The following is a 23,045-nucleotide window of genomic DNA, read 5'->3' as shown; positions in this document are numbered from 1 at the left end:
GCCAGAGTTTGAGATAGGTGCACATGTCTCTCCAGCCGTCCAACGAGCCAATATCCCCAGCTGATTGAGGCATGCGGTGGAGGTGGGATGTTGAACCCCACCCTTTCCTGCCCCTCACCCCTCCAACCCAACTCTTGTTACGGAGGATTGGATCTCGTTGCACCGCAAGCATTGGCTTTTTGAGAGGACAGCGACTGCCGAACCCGTCCAAGCATATATTTCAGATGAACCGACTGGACCAGCGTGCATCTCCCGGAAACTTGTCGCCAATTGGCAAATGCAAGCCATGCATAGACTACCTACCTAGGAGCAGCCGGCCTGAGCTGCTTCTCCGAGGATCGATATCCGCTCGTCACAGAATCGGTCACAAAAACAACCAGATCCTTTCAACAGCTCATATGACGACTCATCAAGCTCTAGCTTTTTCCCCGATGGACGGTCTAGATCATTGGCGTCTGCGAACGTCGACCAGTATCTGGGAATCGTCAGCCACAGGTGGACCACTGCAAGAACCACTTTCATACTCGCCACAGTTGACTGTTCGTTTCGAAAGTTCCCATGGTTTAAAACGTACGACAGAGATGGGGCGCGCGTCAATCCATGGCTTTCCTAGTGTAGTCGTTTCCCAACAAACCGCCATGATGGACACCCAATGAGTTGCCACCGATGAGTGCCGCCGCATACGGGTATATTCTTCACTGGACGGGTCGGAGCTTTTTTGTCGTTTCCCCCCTGCAAGAAACGACACGAGGGTCAGGGGACCGGGAATGAATTTCTTTTCTCTCGGGGCCTATGTCCACACCTATGTACCGAGCCGCCGGCACTAGCAAAGTTCCCGCGCCCCGGTTCGGCACGGCAGGCCAGGAACCAGGAACGTTGGGGCCAATCCCGTCCTCCAACGTCCTACCTGCTGCTTTTAACCAGCTCCGGACCGAAACAAATTGGCCACTTGTTTTGTTTCTCGGTTGTATGGTGTCAAAAGATAAGCATCATCTGATCCGACCTCGTCTTTGTTGCGCCTCCCCAGCGTCCGCAGTGTCGATCACTTGTTCACCAGCCACACTGTGGCGAGTGTCGTCAACAAGCTTTGCGTATCCAGTGGTATCACAACATGTGCCCGCGAAATGTAAGCAACATGCCAAAAAAAAGCCACAAGATAGAAAGAGAATGACAATGCAAAATATTTGCAGAAGTAGAAGATCAGCAACGGGATTTGAGCCCGACGTGGGGGTCGAACCCACAACCTTGAGATTACGGAGGTACCCCGTAAGAGTCTCACGCTCTACCGATTGAGCTAGCCGGGCATGGCAGCCAATCATCTGAATTAGTGAGGTCTAGTACAGGAAAAATGGATTGTACTTGAATAAGAATAGGACACTGTCACCGGGTTTTAGGCACACCCTTTTCCGCTCAGATTCGTTGATAGTTGTCAAGATCTTTGGTCATCTGGACAGTGGGCAAGGCCGTTATGTTTCTCTTTTCTCTTGACTCATCATCCATCATCACTGGTGTTCATGTGTTAAGCTAAATAGGTTTGTGTTGTTGTCTGCAGTCTGAGGCCGAACGGAATTCCAGGCTCGAATACAGAATGGGCATTCCGACTGTGTAGAAACGGCGGCAAATGCGAATAATGCGTGTGTAATTGAGAGAAGCGGACCTTGTGATTGATGTCGGTCGGGTCTTCATCCCCCCAGCTGTTATCTCGACTCGTCCATGGCTTGCCAACATGAAAGACCTCCTCTGTTATCATCCTCAACAGCTCATCGGGAAATCGAAGTAGAAGGCATTCGCCCAAAGGCTCTTTTCCATGCTGATGTTCGATAGGGGTGTCTCTGGTAGACTGCTTAATTTATTACCTATGTCGAAGACTGCGATATGGAAAAGAAGGATTTTTTGGGTGTCCCCAGCGAAGAAAAAAGTGAGAGTGTGAAGTGAGATAAGAATCAAACAGCCACCAGCCCTAGCAACGGGAGGTGAATATGGGGCTTGCAAGCAGCCTGGCCTGTGCCACAAAAGAATGAGCATAGGTTCTTTTGGGAACAATCATATCTATCCGGAAGAGAGGTTTCGACAGGAATTTGAGTAAGGTTTGCAGCGAGGCCACGGCGCAACCAGACCTTGGCTTAGGTAAGGGCGTTATTCACATTTCAGCCACCACCAACCTGAAGATCACGTCTTCTGAATAGGTAGCCTTTCTGAACCAGTGGATCAATCGATGGATGAGTCCTCGGGAAAGGCTTCAGAAATGGGCACGGGCCAGGTGTGAAGTCATTCCTGAAGTAATTAACGTAGGTTCATAGATAGGTATAAAGGAAACTCTGAAGCAAAAGATCACAGCCTTAAGTAGGTGCGAGCAACCTCGGCCTGCTGTAATTGTAAATCTGAAGGTTTTGATTCTTGGTGGTATTCACCATCTCCTATTTCTTTTTCTTTTTTCTTTCTTTTCAAGGTAGTTGCCCTGCTCATCAAGATCGCTAACTAGGTACCTTGGCCTATCAATGGCTTATTGGCTACCTATGGTAAGGTGCCGCCTTGCTGTTCACCAAGACGATGAAGGAGTGTAACACATCATTAATGTTCAAGTGATTGGTGAAGTTGGCACTTATGCAGCCTATATTGTGCGGGGGAAATGGATATCTTTATGCGCCTTCCACATAATGGACTTTCCCGTCTTTCCAGCTCCTTCTGTGTCAACTCCCAGTTAAGCTTCTCGTCAGTATTTTTCTGTTTTGTACCTCCCACTAGGATACCGAAGCCATGACTTATCCGTCGCACATGATGGCCGTTCTGCCCGAGATCCCCAACTCTCCGCTCTCCTACTCGGTCCCTGCTTTTCTGCTGCTTCTGTTCATGACATACTACCTCTCTACTGCCATCTACTGCCATCTACTGCCATTTTTTCTCCCCACTCCGGCGCTTCCCTGGCCCCCCTACCACTTCTTTCTCATATCTCTGGCTCTACAAGGTCCACCGCTCGGGCCGCATGGCCGACTACTTCACTGCTGCCAACTCCAAGTACGACCACATGTCCACCATCCGAGTTGGCCCCAACGACCTCATCACGTCGGACCCGGAGGTGATCAGACGCACCTCAGGGGCTCGGTCCAAATACTCCAGATCCGACTGGTATAAACAGTCCCGGCTTGATCCCCTCACGGACGCCATGTTCACGACCTTGGACACCAAGTACCACGACGAGCTCAAGACCAAGCTCTCGGCTGGGTACGCGGGGAAGGACGTGCCGAATTTGGAAGGGGATATTGACCTCAAACTGCGACAAGTGAGAGAGGTACTTGAGCGCAAAGTTGAGCAGGAAAGACGATCGATTTGGCCAGGTTGAGCTCACATTTCACCTTGGATAGTATTTCGCGGATTGCGTTTGGTCATGAGGCCGACTTTGAGATGGTACTGACCGAGGGAGCGGATAAGCACGGGGTTGATTATTTGGGATTAGTGGAGAGACATGCTCCGAAGTCGGTTGCAATATCGTCGGCTCCCTTTTTGAGGGGGTTGTTTGCAAATGATCTTACTCTGAAATTGATCGGGCCCAAAGCAACGGACAAGGCGGGGTTGGGGTTGCTGATGAGACTGGCTCGGATGTTGGTGGAGGAGAGATTCGGAGAGGGAGCAGAGGACAGGAAGGATATGTTAGTAGGTTTCCCCTCTTCTCTAGGACTCGGCAACGACGACCGCTGACAGGTAATTCCTTGGAAGGGCTCGTTTGTACGGCATGGTCTCTCTCAGCGTGAGTGCGAAGCCGAGGTCTTGATCCAGATCGTGGCCGGCTCTGATACAACCGCTACCGCCATTCGAGCGACAATGCTATATGTCATGACAACGCCGAGGGTGTATCAAGCTCTGCAGAGAGCGATTGATGAGGGCATCAAGAGCGGCAAGATCTCGAATCCAATCACAGCCGCCGAAAGTGCCACACTGCCATACCTGCAGGGAGTCATCTACGAAGGACTTCGTCTCTACTCCCCCTTCACCGGCATCCCGTTGAAGGTGGTCCCCCCCGAAGGTGATACCATCGACGGCAAATTTGTGCCTGGTGGGACGAGAATTGCAGCAAGCTTCTGGTCAACAGGACGGCACAAGGGCACCTTCGGGGAGGATGCGGACCTTTTTCGACCCGAGAGGTGGATCGAGGCCGTGGCTCAGAACGAGAAGAAGTTTGTCGAGATGAAGAGAGTGACCGAACTTGTATTCGGGTATGGACGTTGGGGGTGTTCTGGAAAGACTGTCGCCTTTCTTGAGTTGAACAAGATTTTCGTCGAGGTATGTTTGTCTTGTGCTACCCCTCCTTGCAGATCATCGGGATGCGAGACTGATACACGGGACTTGTTTGCCAATGGTAGCTGTTGCGGCACTTTGACTTCCAACTTGTGTACCCTTATGAGCCGTGGAAAGCGCACAACTACAGCCTGTGGCTACACAGTGATATGTGGGTGAGTGTGATGAGGAGAGCCACGGCAATCCAGGAGAGCAAGCCTATCCAGAGTTGTACAAAGTAGCTAGTGTTGATCAACGGCTGGATCGGGTGCTGTCAAGATAGGTAGCGGGTAAATATCAACGGTGGGCGGCCCGCGGCACCCGCAGCCCAGTAGACGGGAGATGAGAAATGGAAGGTTTCGGTTTCTTCTTTCGCTGATGAGAAGAATAAAAATGACAGTAAAAATATAAATAAAACCCAAAAATTCACAGTTTCGCAACGGTGGACCAGTGAGGTCACACTCATCTGCGTGTGGCCGTTGTGCCTGAAAATCCAAGATGGCTTCTCCGCTTCTGCAGTCCCAAGAAAACGCTAGTCTCTGGATGACAGCCTGTGATTGGTTCAACAGCAGGTGCGCTAACATGAAACAAGCAGTCCTTCAGGGACTTCCCCGGACACTGGCGCGTGCTTCAGCGGGCTATTCCGCAAAGGGCTTAACCGCCAAGGCCTGCCGAGAGAGCCCAAGCTTCGGTTCGCGAGGAATCCTGCCGTGTCTGCTTATCGACACGCCCCTTTTTGGGCCTCCCAATCTCTTTTTCTCATCTCCATGTCCCATCTCTTTTCGTCCGTCGTTGACGTTTCCTTTTCTGCTGAGATCCCTCGACAGCACCACACTCCACACTCCTTCACCCACCAGCTCCAGCTACCACCACACGCGGCAAGCACTCAACTTGCCCTGACCGAGACGAGGCACTCCCAATTGCCTCACACAATCCCTACAAACATTCGATTCTTTTCCGACACGGCCGGTCAATTGATCTTGATTCCCCGATTTTTACACAATTTTTTTGGACGACGACATCCTTGGAGAATACAAAGAGCAGTACAGCGACATGCAACTACTCTGATCATTCGGCGACACGAGACGTACATATCAACAGTCTGAGCGAGCAACACCTGTACATACATCAATACAACACCCCAAGCATACGACAGCTGAATCGACAATGAGATTAACACCATCTTTCGCCCCGGCCCTCGGGCTGCTGGCGTGGACATCGCTCATCAGCAATGTCGCCGCCCAGGTCACCACCCACTGCTTTCCCATGAACGAGACGTGCCCGCCAAACCCCGCCTTCAGCATGGACTACAACTTTGTCTTCAACGCCACCCCCAAGTTCGAAGCCTGGGAAACCACCGTCGGCCCTGTCAAGTACTCTCCCGAGACTGGTGCCGAGTTCACCATCAACAAGCAGGGCGACTCGCCCACCATTCGCTCTCGCTTCTACATCTTCTGGGGTCGTACCGAAATCTGGCTCAAGGCAGCTCCCGGTCGCGGCATCATCAGCTCCATCATGTTGTTGAGCGATAATCTGGACGAGATCGACTGGGAATTCTTTGGCGGCAACTCCACCGTCGCTCAGAGCAACTACTTTGGCAAGAACCAACCGCACTACACCAACGCCCAGTACGACCAGATCCCCAGCGTCCAGGACGACTTCCACAACTACACCCTGGACTGGACCAAGGACTACCTTGACTTCTACATCGACGGCGCCAAGTTCCGCAGACTGACTCCAGAGGATGCCATTAGCAAAGGCGACGGCAAGAAAGACGAGGGTGGCATGGATCTGTACCCCCAGACACCCATGCGCATTTCTATCGGTATCTGGGCCGGTGGTGACCCCAGCCTGCCCGAGGGCACCCGCGAGTGGGCTGGCGGTACTACCGACTACACGAAGGGCCCCTTTTCCATGTTTGTCAAGAACTGCCACGTCACCGACTACAGCAGCGGCAAGGAATATGTGTATGGAGACCGGTCTGGTTCGTGGGAGAGCATCCAGATTGTCGAGTAAGTTTGAAGAAGCTCCTTCCGTCGACCCGAAATTGGCCTCCTGACTGACTCTTATCAAGGGGTAATTCTACCGTCGAGGAGGTCATGAACGCGCCACCCCCTGTGCCCGAGAAGACCATGGCCGAGAAATGGGAGGAACTTCCCAACGCCGCCAAAATTGCCATCTACGCCGGTGGCTCCTCTGTCGGTGCTGCCATCCTCTTCGCTGCTCTATTCTACTGCATTCGCCAGAGAAGGCAGGGGGCTAAGGAGGCCACCGAGGCCGCGGCGCGTGCCGAAGCCGAGCGTCTGGAGATGGAGCGGTTCAGAAAGGAGGGCATCAACCCTGATGCTTTCACAAGCAACGCTCACGAGTACAATGCCAAGGACATGGCCCAAAACGGGCATGCCGACAAGGACAGCTACAGTGTTCCCCCCTCGCCCGCCCCCGCCAACGAGAAGTTCGGCAACGTTGTCGCCATGGCCACAGCGGCCGCCGTCGGTGCCGGTGCCGGTGCCGCGGCTGCTCGTGCCGCCAACAATGGAAACGACGGTCCCATGAGCCCCACGAGCACTCCTCTTCTTCGCGAAGGCGCGCAGTCTCCACGTACGGTAGACCCCACGAACCCCTTCGGTCCCAACTATGTCGGCACTCAAAATGCCCGATCCCCCGGCGCCCCGTCTCCTTACAACCCACACGAAGGCTTGCGCTCACCAACAGGGTCTTTGTACAACCAGTCCATGTCGCCGCCCCCGCACCAACCCCTGCCACACCCACCGACACGGAGCATGACGAACCAAAGCCTTCAGTCGAGGATGGGGTCACCGGGACCGAATCAGCAACAGCACGGGTTTGACTTTGGCATCGGTCAGCCGCCGCAGCGAAGCGCCACCACCAGCCCAGCACCTCTCGCTCACCCCCAGCCTCAGAGGAGCTTCACCACACCCACGAGCGGATACGGAACCCCCCCGCAGCTGCAGCAACAATCATCGGGGTACGGCAACCCTCCTGGACCGGCTAACGGCCCTCAACAGGGGTACTGGAATGGTGGAAACGGTGGCGGCGGCGGTTACAGCTAAGCGTGGTTCTCGGGACGTCGTGGTGTATTCTTGGAATTTTCTCTTTTTGATGTTGGTCTCGATCTTCCTGTTCTTATATTATGGCATGAGAGCATTTGGCGGGCAATGATGAAACACACACGCACACAGCAGCACCCTTTATTTTTTCTCTGTTGGGAGATAGACTTGTTGGCACTAGATACCGTTGAGAAGAGAAAGCTACGGCTGGTGCCTGGCAAAGCGATGAAATGGTATACCCTGCCTCTTGTTTTGCGTGGTTTTGGTTTTGCAATAATCTTTTGCCTGTGTTGTTGTTAGCTTTCGTACTCTTGGCTTTCTGGCTCTTTTACGTGACTTGCTTTTCACTCATGGGCTAAATCTCTGACCGTGTACACTCATCAAGCAAAAGAAAAGGGCGTGTGGCTCAGTTGGTAGAGCGTTCGCTTAGCATACTCATCCTTGTATCCTCAAGATCAAGGATCCATTGTATGCGAAAGGTCCTGGGTTCGATTCCCAGCTCGTCCAAGCAATCATCACATGATAAGTTTACTTTTGGCATTTCTCCCTCTTTTTTATTCTTATTTTTGGCGGTAAAGGGGATGCAAGAAGAATCATTGGCTGTGTGTTCAACATCAAGCGACATAAGGTAGATTGCCCCTCGCATTCTTTGTACAACTCAACAGGTCCGATGTATATATATGACCACCATTGGATAATACCCGGCCGCACACACCCACCGTGCTTTTCATATGATAAGACTGGACCCTTCTTTTACCTCCGAGAGGGGTTTGCATCTCATCAAAACACTCTTGACGCTCCGTTCCACATCGCCACTCTTTCTTTTCCCCCACAGCAAACCCATCTTCCTTTGTCAACAACCCCCATCACCACCACCGCCATGTCCTCCTCAGAAAGAGACCAACCCATCTACAACCCCCTCGGCTCCCCTACCCGCCATGTGACAACGCACTCCCCCACCACCGGCCTCCCCATCTTCGCCCCTCCCTCTCTCCTCCCCTCCTCCCCAACCCCGTACGGCTCAGTAGGCATGGTTGTCCACGACCTCTACAAAACCTTCACCACCCCCCTCAACATGTCCACTGAAGATGACATCAACCGTCTCCAGGTTCACCCCCTCCAGCCAAGCCCAGGCACGCTCTGGTTCCCAAAGGCACCAGGGAAATCACTCGTGCGGTACTGCGACTGGGGACCAGGGCAGGCAATCCAGTTTCACAGGACAGAAACAATCGACTTTGGGGTGGTTATCGAAGGAGAGATGGAGCTGACTCTGGACGGCGGGGAGAAGAGAAGGCTCAAAAAGGGTGATGTGGTCGTGCAACGAGGGACGATGCATGCTTGGGAAAACAAGAGCGATACCGTCTGGGCGAGAGTGGTATTCTTTCTTGTTGGTGCCGAGGCGGTTGATGTAGGGGGGGATAAAAAGACGGAGGTGCTGCCTTGGAGTCATGCCTGATTTCTCTCTCCCCCCTTCTATGTCACCCTTCTCAACTCAATACCCAAACAAAACCTCCCTAAACAGGAGGCAAAAAGCCAAGAAAAAAAAAGAGCACCCACATAACCCCCTTCTTCTGTAGAGCCTCTCCCGCCGGGAATTGAACCCGGGTCTCGAGCGTTGACCAATGACAAGCTCACATACTGACCACTATACTACGGAAGATAAACGAACAATTTATCAACAGATGTTTGTGCACCTGTCGTAGAGGTTTGTTGGAGGATGAGGTGTGTGAGAGACCTGGACGTACCGCGAATTGAACGCGGGACCTTCTGTAGGATCGCAGAAGGAAGTGCGAAACAGAAATCATACCACTAGACCACACGCCCGGCTTTGATTTGTTGAGAAAGCGGCTGGGAAGTAAGGTTCATGGAGGGTGGGCTGGTGGGAAGTGGGTAATAGGGCAAGTGGTGGTGGAGATGAGGGTTTTGTGGCTGGAGGGTGGAGATGATGGCGGTGGCAACGGTTGGTTACCCCTGAATGCGCACGCCAAAGAAAACAAACCCCCAGGATTGAGCGATCAAAGACTGTTATTTCTAGATCTATCTACCTCGCACTCATTCTATCCCTTCATCCATTATTATATCTCGTATGTGTGACAAACAGCAAGCCGAAATCCCGTGGTATCAAATGCCTCGTGTGTCTTCTCTAAACCCAACCGAGTTCTATCCCATCGAACCAGATTCTCTTTCCTCTATTTTCTCTTCAAGAGCCCCTTGACCGCCCGGACACCTTTGCCGAGTACGTCAAACAGCGGCCCAAAGCCGAATGTCATACCCTTGACTCGGACGGTCCAGACGAAGAAGTAAACCAGCCTGGGTGGGTAATAAACATGTTAGCAGCCGTGTCATGCAATCAAGAACCGAGGTCAAAACTTACATCCAGTTAGTAAAGCAAAACACCAAAAAGATGCCAAAGTCCCTCCACTTCTCATCCGGAGTGATCCCCAACGTGTTCAAGTACTGGTTCCCGCTCGAGTACGGGCAAAACCCGCAGTCTGCCGTGTCGTTGGGATTGAGCAGATACCCCTGACCAGCCTGCCTCGCAAAGTCGCCCGCAAACTCCAAACACGTCTGTCCTGATGGGGGATCAAAGTAGGCGGCCTCATTGGGAGCACACTGCACACTCTGACCATTCAACGTGGCCGCGAGAACGCCTCTGACCCACCACGTCGATGGGTTCGCATAATAGATCCAATATCTCCAAAACACATTCAGCTGGTCATAAGGAACCACAACACCGTTGAAGATGGAAAACGTGACCAAAAAGAACGGCAGGATGTTGCTGATGACGGTAAAGTTGGGCGCCCACGCGCAGATCCACTGACCCCAGCTGGCCATGAACAGGAAGAAGAGCAGCGTCATCAAGAAGACGTAACCCGCAACTGACGCCTCAGTCGGCAAACCAGTGGGGAAGTACCACAGCAAAAAGTACAGCACGGCCGCCAGAATACTGCCTGGGATCTCGGACAAGACCTCGGCCGTGCAAAAGGCAACCCAGCCATAGATGCGCGATGGGTGCTCGCGTGCCTCCCAGAGCATGCGGTTGGTGTAAAACTTTGGCAAGACGGCATTGAGGACGGTGGCAGGGATCATGATGATGAGGAAGCACGTAAACATGCGGTTCTGCATGTCAGCCACCGTGTTGCCCAGCTTCCAAAAGGTAAAGCCATTGAAGATGCCGACAATAACAGCAGTGAACAGCCGCCCGTAGAGGTAAGATGGCTGACGCCATTGGTGGACAAACATGCGCTTGGTCAGAAGGGTGATTTGCGTCCAGGTGGGAGCAGCAAACGATTGCAATGCCAGCTGGACAACAGTCGATTCCTTGTTGGCCTTGCTGCGCTCATCCTTGAGCCGCTGAATCTCGGCCAGCAAGTCTCGGTTCTCCTTGGACTCGCGCCATTCCTGAGTCCAGTGAATTCGCTTGCCGTCGGGGCGTCTTCCACCCTTGATGGCCGTCTCGAGGAGGAACTCGGCGACGTTTCTGCCGGAAGGACACTGGACGCCTCGGTCGGCAAAGTACTTGACCACTGCGCTGCCGTTCTCTCCAACAGGACCAAAGTAAATGGTGTTGCCGCCGGGATTCAAGGCCAGAATCTCATCAAACTCCTGGATCAGGTCAGACGAGGGCTGATGAATAGTGCACACGATGGCCTGTCCAGCAACGCAGAGCTTGCGAAGAAAGCGCACAATAGAGAAAGCGGACTGGGCATCAAGACCACTAGTCGGTTCGTCGAGGAAGAGCAGAAGCGAAGGCCGGGCCGCTAGTTCCACGCCAATAGTCAGTCTCTTCTTTTGCTCCACGCCCAGAGACGCAATAATGGCATCCTGAACGTCCGTCAACTCGAGCAAGTCCAGAACAGTGTCGACATAGGCCAGCTTCTCGTGCTTCGGCGTGTCACGGCTCTGGCGAAGGAGCGCAGAGAACTCAAGAGCCTCCCGAATGGTGGCGGTCTCGTCGTGAAGATCCATTTGTTCGACGAAGCCAGTGCCGCGTTGAAAGTCTCCGGTCAACGGTTTACCGTCAACCAGCATGTCGCCAGAAACCACGCCGACCGTTTGGCGTTGGGACAAGGTGTTGAGCAGCGTCGTCTTGCCAGCACCGCTGGCTCCCATGAGGGCAACCATGACTCCCGGTTTCGCGTAACCGCTGACTCCGTTGAGAAGCTTCTTGGGCCCTTGAGGGGTCGGAACAGTGTACGAGACATTCTCCCAGGTAAAGACCTTGTCGCTTCCGGTCAGACCAGTTAGTTCTGTCTTTTCCGAGCGATTCTGATAGCCAACGTCAGTGGTGGATGATGCTCCGGTCGCATTGCCCTTCTCCATGTCGGTCGGCTTCGCAGCGAGTTTGGCTCGCTTGGCTGCCTTGCTGGAACGCTTGAAGACAAGGGCGCCGCCGCCCGATCCGACAAATGTCAAGAGCTCCGTGGCGGCCACTGTGACCATGAGATAAAGCACAGAGAAGGCTATGAGAACACCAAAGTTGCGCCACAGGTGATCCCGGGTGTAGTTGAACTGGCTGTCGAGGTATGCCGTTCCGGAGACATCAGTACTCCCTGCGACCGAGCCTGGAATCGCACATCCCTGGTTGGCTGGTAGAATACCCGGCCCTTGAGGCACAAGATGCGCAGGGGCGCATTCCATGATCCGGCCAGAAAACTCATTGGTCAGAGCGGCTTCAAAGGCATATGCAAGCTGTCTCTTGTTAGCAGCTGTTGGACGATGTCGAAGGAAGGAGGGAGATCTGCTTACCGGATTCACGTAAAAGAGCCAACCGAACCAGATCTTTTGTGACACCAAGATAGGCTTGTAGATCACGTAACCGGTAAAGATGACCAGCAAGTTGAGCGCAAGTCCGCTGAAACGAACGGCATCGTCAATTGTTGGTGACAGGGACGCAAACATGCGGTACAGAGCCGTGATGCAAAAGGTGGTCGTATAGATGAATAAGAGACTGATGAAGAACTTGGCCGGTGTCAAGTCCAAACCAGTCATGAAGTACATGATCAGACCAAAGATGACAACCTGGAAGATCAAAACCGGGAGATCGACGAGAGCGCGGGCAAGGTTGACAGCAGACGGACGATAGAAGGCATATTCCTTGTGCCGAGCCACAACAACACGACCAGAGACGGCTTTCATGAGCTCAGCGAGCTGAAGCCATCCGAGAAAGACAATGGAGAAGAAGGCAGCACCGGCACGCAGGAAGGTGCCGGCCGTGTTGTCCGGAGTGTCGTAGAAGAGAGAGCCAACAATGAAGCCGTTGCTGATGATGGTGAAATATTTGGTGTACATTTCCGTCTTGTTGCCCCACAAGAGCCAGAGTTCGCGGCGGGAGCAGGCGAGGACTTGCTTCCAGAAGCTGACAGTGTAGTTCGAGTCCGAGGCAACACGGCGAGACTTTTGCTCCTCGACGGCTTCCTGGAACCTCTGAGTATCGGCATGCTTGGTTTGTTGCAGATGCCTCTCAAATTGCTCCACATCAGCAAGGACCTTCCTGTATGCCTCGCTGTTTCTGAATGCTGTCTCAAGCTCCTCGGCAGTTTTGGGGCACTTGTCTTCGTAGCCGGGGCGGAACTGTCGGGTGACTGGGTCACAGATGGAGGTGAGAAAGTCGGCAGTAGTCTGGCGTGGTGGTGCGTGGAAACCAAGGTCGATGAAGTACTGCCTGGCCTGGTTGGCAGGGCCCTGATAGAGCATGCGCCCTTCATCGATGACCAGGACCTTGTCCATCAACTCATAAATGCCTTCTCCGGCCTGATAGAGGGTGGTGATGGTTGTTCGATCCGATACATCGGTCATGACACGCAGCGATTTGGCGTAATCCAGAGCGGTGGATGCATCGAGACCTCTTGTCGAATTGTCCCAGCAGACGATGGTGCTCTTGGTGGCCAGGGCCTCGGCGATGGAAACTCGTTTTCTCTCACCCCCGGAAACACCACGTGTATAGGCATTCCCAACAATGGTGTTTTTTGTGTGTTGGATAGCAAACATGCGCAACAACGAGTCGATGATAAAGTCCACATTGTCCCTGAGGTGCTTCTTGGTCTTGTTGAGCAGCGAAAACTGGAGTGTCTGCCCCACGGTCAAGGTAGGCATGTGCTGGTCGTCTTCACCGTTGTAGACCACCTCACCGCGATAGCGCTTTGCAACTTCCTCGGCAGAGATGCCGCTGTAGGAAACCTCGCCCTCAACGGCAGCATACCCGCCCCTATTGTTGGCAATGACGCGGAGAAAAGTGCTGCAGCCACTCCCCGGCCGACCCAGCACCAGCATCATCTCTCCATGCCGTACGACACCAGTGAAGTCGTTGAGAAGGGTACGAAGCCCGCCTTGCTGACGTCCGAAATGAAGTGCTGGGACAAATCTGCAGAGAATGCCGTACAGATCGGGACCAAATGTGCCGAGGATAGCCTGGGGAAGTGTTTTGACAAACACAGTGCCGCCGCCGACACCCTTGACGGTGACGTTCTTGAACACCACGCCGACCTTCTTGCTCGACTCGCCAGAATCCGTGCGCTTCTCAAGGTGGCCGTCGCGCATAAACTGCTCCAATTGAAACTGGCTGCCGTCATCTGAGGACTCGTCCGAGCTACTAGCATCGTCGGCGGCCTGCTGTTCAGGATCGTGTTCGTCTTTCGGCCGCTTTGATTTTCCACTGGCCCGGGAAGCGATGCGGCGAAAGACATTATCGCGCCTGCTATCCGATTTCCGGGAAGCTTTCGAGACCGACCTTGATGGTGGTTGTGATCGCGCCCGGGACCGGGACTGGGACCGTGACCGCCTCGTGGTCATCTTGGTGAGCTCGCGTTGAAGCTCTTGAAAGTCCTGCATGGCCATCCGTTGGCTCACTGGGCCGCCGACATCTCGCTCTCCCCAAAGGCCTTCGTCGGCTGTGGACAAGGCCTCAGGACTTGGTGGGATCTTGGTGGTGTCGCCAGAGTCGATGTCAGCTTCTTCTTCGCTGATTGGCTGGGTTGGATCTCGATGATGGAGTGAGTCTGGAAGGGCTTCAGAGGCTCCCCGGCGGAAAGCCTCCTCGGGCGTTTGTTGCCCCCACATTCTGGTTGGTTTTTGTGAAAATGCAGTGGTTTTGATTCTCAAGTTGTGGGACTGTGAGCAGCAGGCAGAGAGAGAGAGTGACGTTGGAAGTCGCGGTCAACTCAATCAAAGGTGCAGCTCACCGGTGCCGAGAAGCGGCAGGAGCGGCCGGGGCATATGGTTTGCAAACTGGAAAGAGCCTGGTAGGGTTGATTCACAGCTCTGTCAAAAATCGTGAGATGAAAAGTCGCGCGTCTACCAGACCTCATATACAAACAGCCACCCCACACAGCAGAATTGTAAGCAGCACCCTGATGAAAGATTCCGACTCCAGAATGGAGATAAGAGTGACGGGGCATGAATCATCGGAAGCAACCACCCCCCTTGTCAACAGCCCCAGTCACCGCCGACCAGTGATTCGTAAGATGCTTTGCTGCTCAAAAGAAGGTTTAACACGTTAAAGCAGCTTAAAACCGCCTGGACGGTATGGTCTGGGTAGCGATCTGCACGTCTACACGGTCCACTCCCACCGCCTTTGAATGCAAACTCCGATCTGAACGGCATAACGGGTACGATGGAGTACGCTTGTTGTCCGCAAACGCCGTGGAGTTAGCGGCCGCCAAGTGACAAAGAGGACAGAGCAGGCCATTATAAATCCGTTCTCTCCCGCGCCCTTGCATTTTCTCCCCGTTCATTTGCTCACAAAGACCCTGCTGCTGCCGCCCGAACCGGTTGGGTGCTTGGAGCTGTGCCCCTAGGTATGGATGCTCCGTGCTGAGAAATCCAACCACAGCAGGACCCAATTCTTCTTTTAAAAGCGGAGGGATGTTCGTGCGAGCGTTCCCAAAGCTATCACTGCCTCTTCCATGTCTTTTAGTCGCACTTGTCTCTGCCTTGGCTTCGTATCTCTCGGCGCAGTGACTCCGTGCCCAACACGCCCGTCCATTCAGCGTCGCAATTTGTAATCGTCATCGTTGTCCACGGCGTCGGGTGTAGCCCTTGGTATTTTCTAGAAAGGTTCCCCGGCAGATGGATCTGCTCCACTGTCAAAATTATTGCCAAGACCACCGTCGTTAAAGATTCCAACAATTTGATTGGCTAGTACAGGACTGATCAAAAATGAAATCATTTCTATTTTCACGGTAGGAGTGTGCTGACTTAGCGTGGGGCCTAGCATCTTTGGTCAGACAGACACTCGGACCACCAGCACACCATCAATCACTCTATCAGGACAAAAAGACGGCATCATGGAGGTCACGATTCAATCAGTGTAACTAAATGACAATGCCATTGAAACCAGTGCGGAATGCTGATACGTATCACAAGTATGGTTTCATTTTGTTCTCTATCAACTAGCTATCAGTCCTACCTAATCCTTCTTCCCGGTTGTTATTGCCAGCATCTCCCTTAGAGCCTTCACCTCGGCCTCCCTCCTCGCCAATTCCACGCGGAGGTCATCCCTCTCCTTCTTCACCTCCTTCACCTCATCCTCCAACTCCTCAATGCGGTCAACTTTTTTCTGCCTGTAGCGCTTGGCAGCCAGATTGTTCCTTGCCCTCTTCACGAGCACCTCTTCATCTTCATCATCCTCTTCTTCAGGCAGAGGACGTTTCTTGGTTGGCTTCCGCCCTGGCTTTCCTTTTGGCTTGCCGGTAAGTGTAACAGAAATGGAGGAAGGGAGCTTCAACCCGGGGACCAAATTGCCCGAGGCAGAGACACGCGTGCTTGTGGTGGTGGGTGAGGTAGAGGATGATGGTGACTGGCAAGACTCGACTGATGTGATGATTGTTGGCGTCGGAGTTAACAGAGATAGGTTTGCCGTTGCCGCTGTTGTTGTGACGGGAGCAGTGCTTGATTCACCCAGGCCGAGAAAGGGTACTCCAATATCAAACTCGGGAACTGGAAGGGTAGGGAATGGAAGTGGGTATTGAATATCAAAAAGGGGACAGTCCAGAGCAAGTTGTTGCGAGGTTGTGTCAAAAGAGCCGTTCCACAACAGATGATCAAAGTCTTGGCTCAGGTCCAAAAAGTGCAGGAGACCTTGATCACTGGAACTGGGGCTGGAAGTAAATGGCGGAGAGACGGATACTGGCAGCTGCTGCTGATGCTGCTGCTGCCATTCTTGCAGTATGTGGTGGCCTCTCGAGCGAGGCCGACGGCGATGTGGGAGTGATTAATGGGTGGGTTTCCCCAGGGCGTGTGTTTGATGACAGAAAGAACGAGAGAAGGGCCAAATAAAAACGTGGGGAAATTCACAGGTATTTATGAACAGCGAGGTGATAGAGTCACACCCCTCTTGTTGTCCGGTAAAGATACCCCGCCATGGCACCGCCTCGTCAGGCCAGGCTCACACACACTTCAGGGAGTCCCCCACATGCATCTCTGTCACATTCCAGTTCCTCAATTGGTTGATTGATGAAAAAGCCATGGGCAGTGTCTGCTTAAGATGCAAATCTGAAATCTAACCGCTTGTTTCCGGCATCCGAGTTTTCTGCCAGGTACTTCTCCCGCTCACTCTCTGACATGGCATTCCAGACCTCCTCTCGGTTTCGGTTCCGCCATACATAGTATGCCTTGGTTGATAAATAGAGAACGATATTGAAGGCCAGTATCGACAGCAGTACCGTGTTGCCGCGGGTGTAGTGTGGCGCATCGTCTTCGCGGTAGATATTAGCCCCGATAATACTGCCGCCCTGGACGCACATGTTGTACATAGCACTGCCCACAGCACGACTGCGGACAGTGTTGGCATTGCGAGAGATCCATCCGACCTGGATGGGGTGCGAATATGGTGATCCCAGGAAGAAGGTCATGACCAACCAGACCGTCCATTTGGACACTGTGGTGGTGTCTACGAACCGTAAAAAGACCAGGAAGGGGATTGCCCAAAACTGAGGTATGATGGCAATCAGTGACATTTGGCCAGTGAATTCACTGACATAGGTCAGGATTATCATGTTTACGACTGTCAACTCTGTTAGCACAATGTTCCAATCACCGTCAAGTCCTTCTAGACCTACTATGAAGCACCTGCGACGGAATCACCAGCAGATTGGTTTGGAATGTCGAGAACCCCATCCCTTTGAGCGACAACGTCAGATAGCTGGTTGGCGTGGCATAGGGTACATGATTGAAGAGACCAATCAGATATATCGGCCACAAGTCAAAATCAAGCAGACTCTTCAGGAGGAGCCTTGGGGATACTGGTTCCCGGTTGTGCATGCCTCCCTTAGAAGGGTCGTCACGGATAATACGATTAACGAGAATAACTTCCTCCCTTTTTTTTTTCTTTTGTTAGCGGTTATCTCGAGACCATTATCTACTGGAAGAACATACCTCGGTGTAAACCACCCCTTTTCACCCCTGAACCAACTAGCAGTCTGCGTCGGGCCAGCCGGCATGAGACCAAAGGACAGGATACCAAAGACAAGTGTCACCATTCCCTGGACTTGAGAGTCAGTACGGGTAATTAGTTGTAGGGGAATTCCACATGACTCAACACTCACCTCGATCAAAAACAGCCACCTCCACCCCGAATATCCTCCAACACCACGCATATGCAACAACCCAAAAGCTGACAGCGCCGCAAAAATATCCGCAAACACCATCGATGTCCAAAAGAACCCCATCCGTATTGTCAGCTCGTTCGCCTTGTAAAAATACGACAGGTAAAGCACTACAGTCGGTATAAACCCTCCCTGGAGCATCCCCAACAACACCCTCGACGCCAGATACCCAAACCTTCCGCTCAACGTAAACTGACTTGACGCCACCAGCGACCAGAGCACCATCTGCAGCGGTATCCAGATATCACAGCCCAGGTACTTGCTGATCAACTGCGATGGAACCTCTGCACACAGAAACGAAAAGGCAAAGAGCGAATTGCCGAGGTTGTAGTCGTTGGTGGTCAGTCCAAGCTCAGGCAGCAGGTCGTCCGTGACAGCCTGTCGAATGTTGGCTCTGTCCATCTCCAGGGCGCAGAACATGAGGCAGGTCCAGAGCATGATTTTGAAGTCGACTTTGCGGATCAGTGCTCGCTCCTCGCGCCATGTCCATCTTGCTGACGGGTCAAAGCGGTGGATGTTTTCCCTTTGATTACTGTCAGGGCCAGCCCGAAAACGAGCATATGTAAGCGGGCAGAAACAGCATACCAGTCTGGTTGTGGTTGATATTGTCCCGCCAGGTCAGGGTCGTCAAAAACACTTCGTTGCGTGGCGATGGCATCAAGATCCGTTTCCTCCCCCTTGCCTCCAGGGGATGAAAACCAAAACCGTCCCCTTTTTGGCTCTGGCTCGCCGAGGGGGCCGCCCTCGGTGAATATCAAGGCCGTGGTGACATCTGCGTCCTCTTTGCTAATCTCGGAGCCATATTGCGATCTCGCATCATCGTCCTCGTCCGTGTTTGACCTTGCTGTCCAGTCTCGCAGTCTTGCCCCGGTCGTTAGCTCGACTTGATTATTATTATTATTCTGGCCTCCGGTGGATGAAGTGCCAAAGGTGGCGTATAGCGACTGTTGCTTCAACGGCATTGTGTGTGTTAAGTCTCAAACTCACATTCCAGTCATCCCACTGGGTTGATGAAAACAAAAACTAAAACCAGCCAAAAGAAAAAAAAGAAAGATAACACTATGAGAGGGGAAGGCGGGATACAAAAGTACACACATACCTTATAGCACCACCTACCTCCTCACTGACACCATTGGCACCACCATTGGCACCACCACCATCGCCAGGCTGGTGCCAGTCTTCTGCCCAGTCATCTGCAACATCGACTGGTGTAATGCCGGTGCTCGATCCTGATCTCATCGGAACCACCCCAAGGCGTAATTTGAGACAAGTGGCGGGCGCGGGACCGATACGGCGCGCCGCGGGGGTTATCTCTCTGCCACCGGGTGGTGAAGTGTGTGTGCGTATGTGTGCCCATTCAATGAAATAACGCCCCAAGAGGAGACCCAACCAACATCGGTGTGTGTGGGCGTGTCTGTACGCCAGTTATCATTCCCACCCCTACCGCTTGGCTTGGATACTGATGAATCCTTGGAGGGGAGAATCGAACGGCAAAGCTCCGAATGTTCTTTCATCCCTCAAAACCCAAAACCCAGACGTCGAAACTCCCGTCCACAAGACGGGACAGGTTTCACAACAGCTGTGGTCCAGGCGAGATGACCGACAGGGGTATGGCGTGCTTTTAGGAGCGATGGCGAAGCAGCCAATCACGGGTGCAGGACACTTCCCGAGGTTGTAAAGGCAGATGACGGCATTTTGGGGGTTTACGACCAACGATGATAAGGATGTTTGTCAGAAGGGAATGGGATTCTTCGAAAATTATGAGATGGGCGTTTGCTGGGTTCGGTGAGATGGGACAGGGTGGGGACGGTGTGACCACGGTGTGGTGGGTGGGGGTTCTTGAGGAAATAAAAGGGCGGAATAGGGCTCAGGGGTAACCCAAACCCGCATTATCTCTCAGAAGGTCACCCAGCTATAAGTGTGGACGAAAGTCAAGTAGATAGCCATCGTCATATCTTTCTCTAATAACTTGTGAGTGACTTGGCTTGTAGGTATCTACTGTTGAGTACTTTACCTATTGATGGAGGTTTAGGTGAATCGATGAGATGATTTTCCCCAACAATCACCAAACGAATGACGGGCTTAAAAGCAAGCTTGTTGCGTTTGAAAGCAATGCTTGTGTTTCATTTTCCCTTGTGAAAAACAGTTCTACCACAGATATCGTGGGAATCACATCCCTATGAGATAGAGAGTTGAGAAACGTACAAGATACATCCCGTTAGCCATCATCGGCGCATTATCAGTGGACTCTGCTCACTGATGATCAGTGTAGCATTTGTGGCGTTTCCTATGCTCAATCTGAAGCTGGTCCCTGAGATTCGGCACGGATAATCGCCATCGGCTCCGGTTTCTGCAACCCCTCCGAAGGGCGGCATAATTACAGCTACTTCTCATGCTCTCTGCCTCGCCACGTGCCTCCATTCCCTTTTCACTACCACCTTACCCTTTTGAATTCATACTGTCAAGTGGGATGGAGGGATCATTTTTGGTAAAGGCGGCAGCAGAAACAGGTTTTCATGGCCGTCTGTGCAGATTTGACAGCCCGTCTCGGCGAATGGCTCTAGCCAATAAAGTGTTACACTTTCTCTCCCGTCTGTAGATCACTGCCCTGAGCGAGGCAACACCACGAGCCCTCAGCTAAATAGTGCTGAAAAAGGCATCGCGAAGGCCACCATTCAGAGTTGCAATCAGAAACGGCTTCTTTCTTTCTCTGTCGTACAGCTGAAAGAAGACTCAACCACTTCGGCCGGAGCCAAGACCGAGAAGGGGGTTGTCTGTGCCCCTGGGAGCCGTGAAATACAACCAGATGCTGTACAGTTGCGTAGAAGTCATGCCTTTGAGCTCTCTACAGACCGTGCCTTATCGTTTGGATTTGTGGTTCGGGCTGCACGACGACATCATTACTGTCAAGGTTGAGCAGCTACCTAGACTTGTGTAGGACGGTCTGAAAATAAAAGGGCCACGATGGATAGTTTATTCGTCTTCAAACTGCGGGTCAACAACACCAAGCCTTGAAATCTTCAGAACTGAACAAGATGAGGTTCAGCTTCTTTTTCGGAACCTTCCTCGGCTGGGCCACTTGGACGGTTGCTGTCCCTCTCGAGCACACCAAGAGACAGAGTTGCGCGAATGGCCCGACCGCGAGGAATTGCTGGGGTGACTTTAGCATCGACGACGACGTGACTTATACATGGCCTGACACAGGCGTGACCCGCTCTGTAAGTCAACAATACTTGGAACTGTTTCGATACTTTTGTTGACAAGAGCAGTACTCGTTTGATGTCGGCCTGGCAACCCTTGCGCCAGATGGAGTCGAGAAAGTCATGATGGTTGTCAACGGACAGTATCCAGGACCTACCATTGAAGCAAACTGGGGCGACAGCGTCCAAGTCGAAGTCTGCAACAATTTGTCCCAGAACGGGACCAGCATTCACTTTCACGGCGTGCGTCATTTAAACACCAACCATGCCGATGGTGCTGTCTCTCAGACCGAATGCCCTATTGCGCCAGGTGACTGCCACACCTACCGTTTCAAAGCCACCCAGCACGGCTCCAGTTGGTACCACTCCCACTATTCGTTGCAATATGGCGATGGGTTGCTTGGAGCCATTGTGATCCACGGGCCTACCACGGCCAACTGGGATATTGACCTCGGGCCTCTGCTCATCACCGATCACTATCACGAATCAGTCTTTGATCTGGCAGACGAACCCCTGACCAGCCTCATCGGCATCCCCCCGGTTGCTGTGAATGGTTTGATGAATGGCAAGAACGTGTACTTGACCGGCACCGGCAGCCGTGCTGAGTTCACCTTTACTCCTGGAAAGAAGCACCTTTTGCGCCTCGTCAACACCGGCTCAGAGATGATCTTTCGCTTCGCAGTCGACCAGCACCGCATGACCGTGGTAGCCATGGATTTCATCCCCATCCAGCCTTTCGAAACCGATACACTCCTCATCGCCATCGGCCAGCGCTACGATGTCATCATCGAAGCCGACCAGTCTCCTGACGTTGCGTACTGGGCTCGAGGTGTTCCCATGACGAGCTGTTTCGCCATCAACCTCATGTCAACCGATATTCGGGCCATTGTCCGGTACGAATCCGATACCCCCGTCACAGGCGACCCAACAAGTACCTCGTGGTTGATGCTCGACACTTGCGCGGACGAAGACCTCTCCAACTTGGTGCCTCATATTACTCATTCGGTCAGCCCATCTGCCCTCACTCAGAACTTTAACGCTGTGCTCCTCCCCAGCCAGGGCGACAACTACGCAGTGAGATGGCGAGTAGGCGGTTCTGAGCCGTACCACCCGCCCAAGAACAATCCCGTTGTGAAGCAAGTTATTGATACCGCGGCTGTCAACCTCACAGCCGACTTCAATCCCATCGACCTGACGTCTTTGGCTCCCTCGTCATGGGTGTATCTCATCGTCGAGTCACTTGCTCCACTGCCTCACCCTCTGCATCTTCATGGCCATGACACGTATGTTCTAGCCAGAGGAACAGGGCCGTATGTGGAGCTCCTGACGAGCCTGGACCTGGAGAGTCCGCCGAGGAGGGACACGTTCAATCTACCGCAGAGCGGGTATGTGGTGTTGGCGTTCCAGACAGATAACCCGGGCAGTTGGTTACTCCACTGCCATATCCAGTGGCATATACATCAGGGGTTTGCCCTCACTTTGGTGGAAGGGAGCCCTAGCTCGATTCAGGGCGTCTATGGAAGTGGCGAGGATGCGGAGATGAGAAGAGTTTGTCAGAACTGGGGTTCGAGCGGCCTGGAGACGACGGATTGAGCGAGGCGAGATGCGGAAGTAATATCTTGACGGGAGGTTAATCTTGGTGCCGATGTTTGGGGTGAATGAATGTGGTGTAGCCTCAATGTAAACAGTGGAGTGGTGGTGAGGCGGGACGGGGCTGAATTGAGCTGCGGCTAAAGTGACAGACGGTCGGGTGCGTGGGGGAATAGGGGTCTAGATTCTTTGACGAGAAATAAATATTTTCACATCCCATCCCTAGTTGATTGCTGAATGGGCTTGCACCCGAGATACCTCTAGTCATCGTTCATTGCTTGCTTGAACTCACCTCACACGCTGGAAGT

General features: G+C 52.9%; 7 protein-coding genes and 4 non-coding genes across 11 annotated transcripts; 4 read left to right on the top strand and 7 right to left on the bottom strand.

Annotated features, from left to right (window-relative positions):
- Positions 1-1,216: 1,216 nt before the first annotated feature.
- Positions 1,217-1,304, bottom strand: QC761_0100240. Its single transcript has one exon. It is a non-coding gene; the product is annotated as a tRNA-Lys (tRNA).
- A 2,098-nt stretch (positions 1,305-3,402) lies between these two features.
- On the top strand, positions 3,403-4,514 carry QC761_610690 (uncharacterized protein; the record flags this gene model as incomplete). The annotated part of the gene is made up of 3 exons (XM_062881477.1): positions 3,403-3,651; positions 3,715-4,278; positions 4,359-4,514. 3 exons carry the CDS (start codon positions 3,403-3,405, stop codon positions 4,512-4,514), a joined length of 969 nt encoding a protein of 322 aa, XP_062730219.1.
- Positions 4,515-4,903: 389 nt separating this feature from the next.
- On the top strand, positions 4,904-7,538 carry QC761_610680 (uncharacterized protein). Its single transcript, XM_062881476.1, has 2 exons — positions 4,904-6,284; positions 6,347-7,538. The coding sequence occupies exons 1-2, from the start codon at positions 5,440-5,442 to the stop codon at positions 7,344-7,346; spliced, it is 1,845 nt and encodes a 614-aa protein (XP_062730218.1). The 5' UTR covers positions 4,904-5,439; the 3' UTR covers positions 7,347-7,538.
- Positions 7,539-7,738: 200 nt separating this feature from the next.
- Positions 7,739-7,850, bottom strand: QC761_0100210. Its single transcript has one exon. It is a non-coding gene; the product is annotated as a tRNA-Ala (tRNA).
- Positions 7,851-8,013: 163 nt separating this feature from the next.
- Positions 8,014-9,161, top strand: QC761_610670 (uncharacterized protein; the record flags this gene model as incomplete). Its single annotated transcript, XM_062881475.1, has 2 exons — positions 8,014-8,367; positions 8,452-9,161. 2 exons carry the CDS (start codon positions 8,014-8,016, stop codon positions 8,797-8,799), a joined length of 702 nt encoding a protein of 233 aa, XP_062730217.1. The 3' UTR covers positions 8,800-9,161.
- On the bottom strand, positions 8,924-9,003 carry QC761_0100200. The gene has a single exon. It is a non-coding gene; the product is annotated as a tRNA-Asp (tRNA).
- On the bottom strand, positions 9,080-9,167 carry QC761_0100180. The gene has a single exon. It is a non-coding gene; the product is annotated as a tRNA-Ala (tRNA).
- Positions 9,168-9,351: 184 nt separating this feature from the next.
- SNQ2_2 (ATP-binding cassette transporter snq2) lies at positions 9,352-14,402 on the bottom strand (the record flags this gene model as incomplete). Its single annotated transcript, XM_062881474.1, has 3 exons — positions 9,352-9,653; positions 9,718-12,035; positions 12,093-14,402. The coding sequence occupies 3 exons, from the start codon at positions 14,400-14,402 to the stop codon at positions 9,533-9,535; spliced, it is 4,749 nt and encodes a 1,582-aa protein (XP_062730216.1). The 3' UTR covers positions 9,352-9,532.
- Positions 14,403-16,426: 2,024 nt separating this feature from the next.
- QC761_610650 (uncharacterized protein) lies at positions 16,427-16,501 on the bottom strand (the record flags this gene model as incomplete). The annotated part of the gene is made up of 1 exon (XM_062881473.1): positions 16,427-16,501. One exon carries the CDS (start codon positions 16,499-16,501, stop codon positions 16,427-16,429), a length of 75 nt encoding a protein of 24 aa, XP_062730215.1.
- Positions 16,502-16,822: 321 nt separating this feature from the next.
- QC761_610640 (uncharacterized protein) lies at positions 16,823-19,532 on the bottom strand (the record flags this gene model as incomplete). The annotated part of the gene is made up of 6 exons (XM_062881472.1): positions 19,047-19,532; positions 18,533-18,808; positions 17,888-18,470; positions 17,718-17,824; positions 17,402-17,658; positions 16,823-17,346 (listed from the first exon to the last, which is right to left on the bottom strand). Exons 1-6 carry the CDS (start codon positions 19,184-19,186, stop codon positions 16,823-16,825), a joined length of 1,887 nt encoding a protein of 628 aa, XP_062730214.1. The 5' UTR covers positions 19,187-19,532.
- A 1,049-nt stretch (positions 19,533-20,581) lies between these two features.
- On the top strand, positions 20,582-22,740 carry QC761_610630 (uncharacterized protein; the record flags this gene model as incomplete). Its single annotated transcript, XM_062881471.1, has 2 exons — positions 20,582-21,165; positions 21,217-22,740. The coding sequence occupies exons 1-2, from the start codon at positions 20,983-20,985 to the stop codon at positions 22,738-22,740; spliced, it is 1,707 nt and encodes a 568-aa protein (XP_062730213.1). The 5' UTR covers positions 20,582-20,982.
- Positions 22,741-23,045: the final 305 nt, after the last annotated feature.

This window comes from Podospora bellae-mahoneyi, chromosome 6 (genome assembly GCF_035222275.1).
Source record: "Podospora bellae-mahoneyi strain CBS 112042 chromosome 6, whole genome shotgun sequence".
NCBI lineage: Eukaryota > Fungi > Ascomycota > Sordariomycetes > Sordariales > Podosporaceae > Podospora > Podospora bellae-mahoneyi.
Note: the sequence above shows the minus strand (reverse complement) of the source record. Positions and strands in the feature narration are given on the sequence as shown.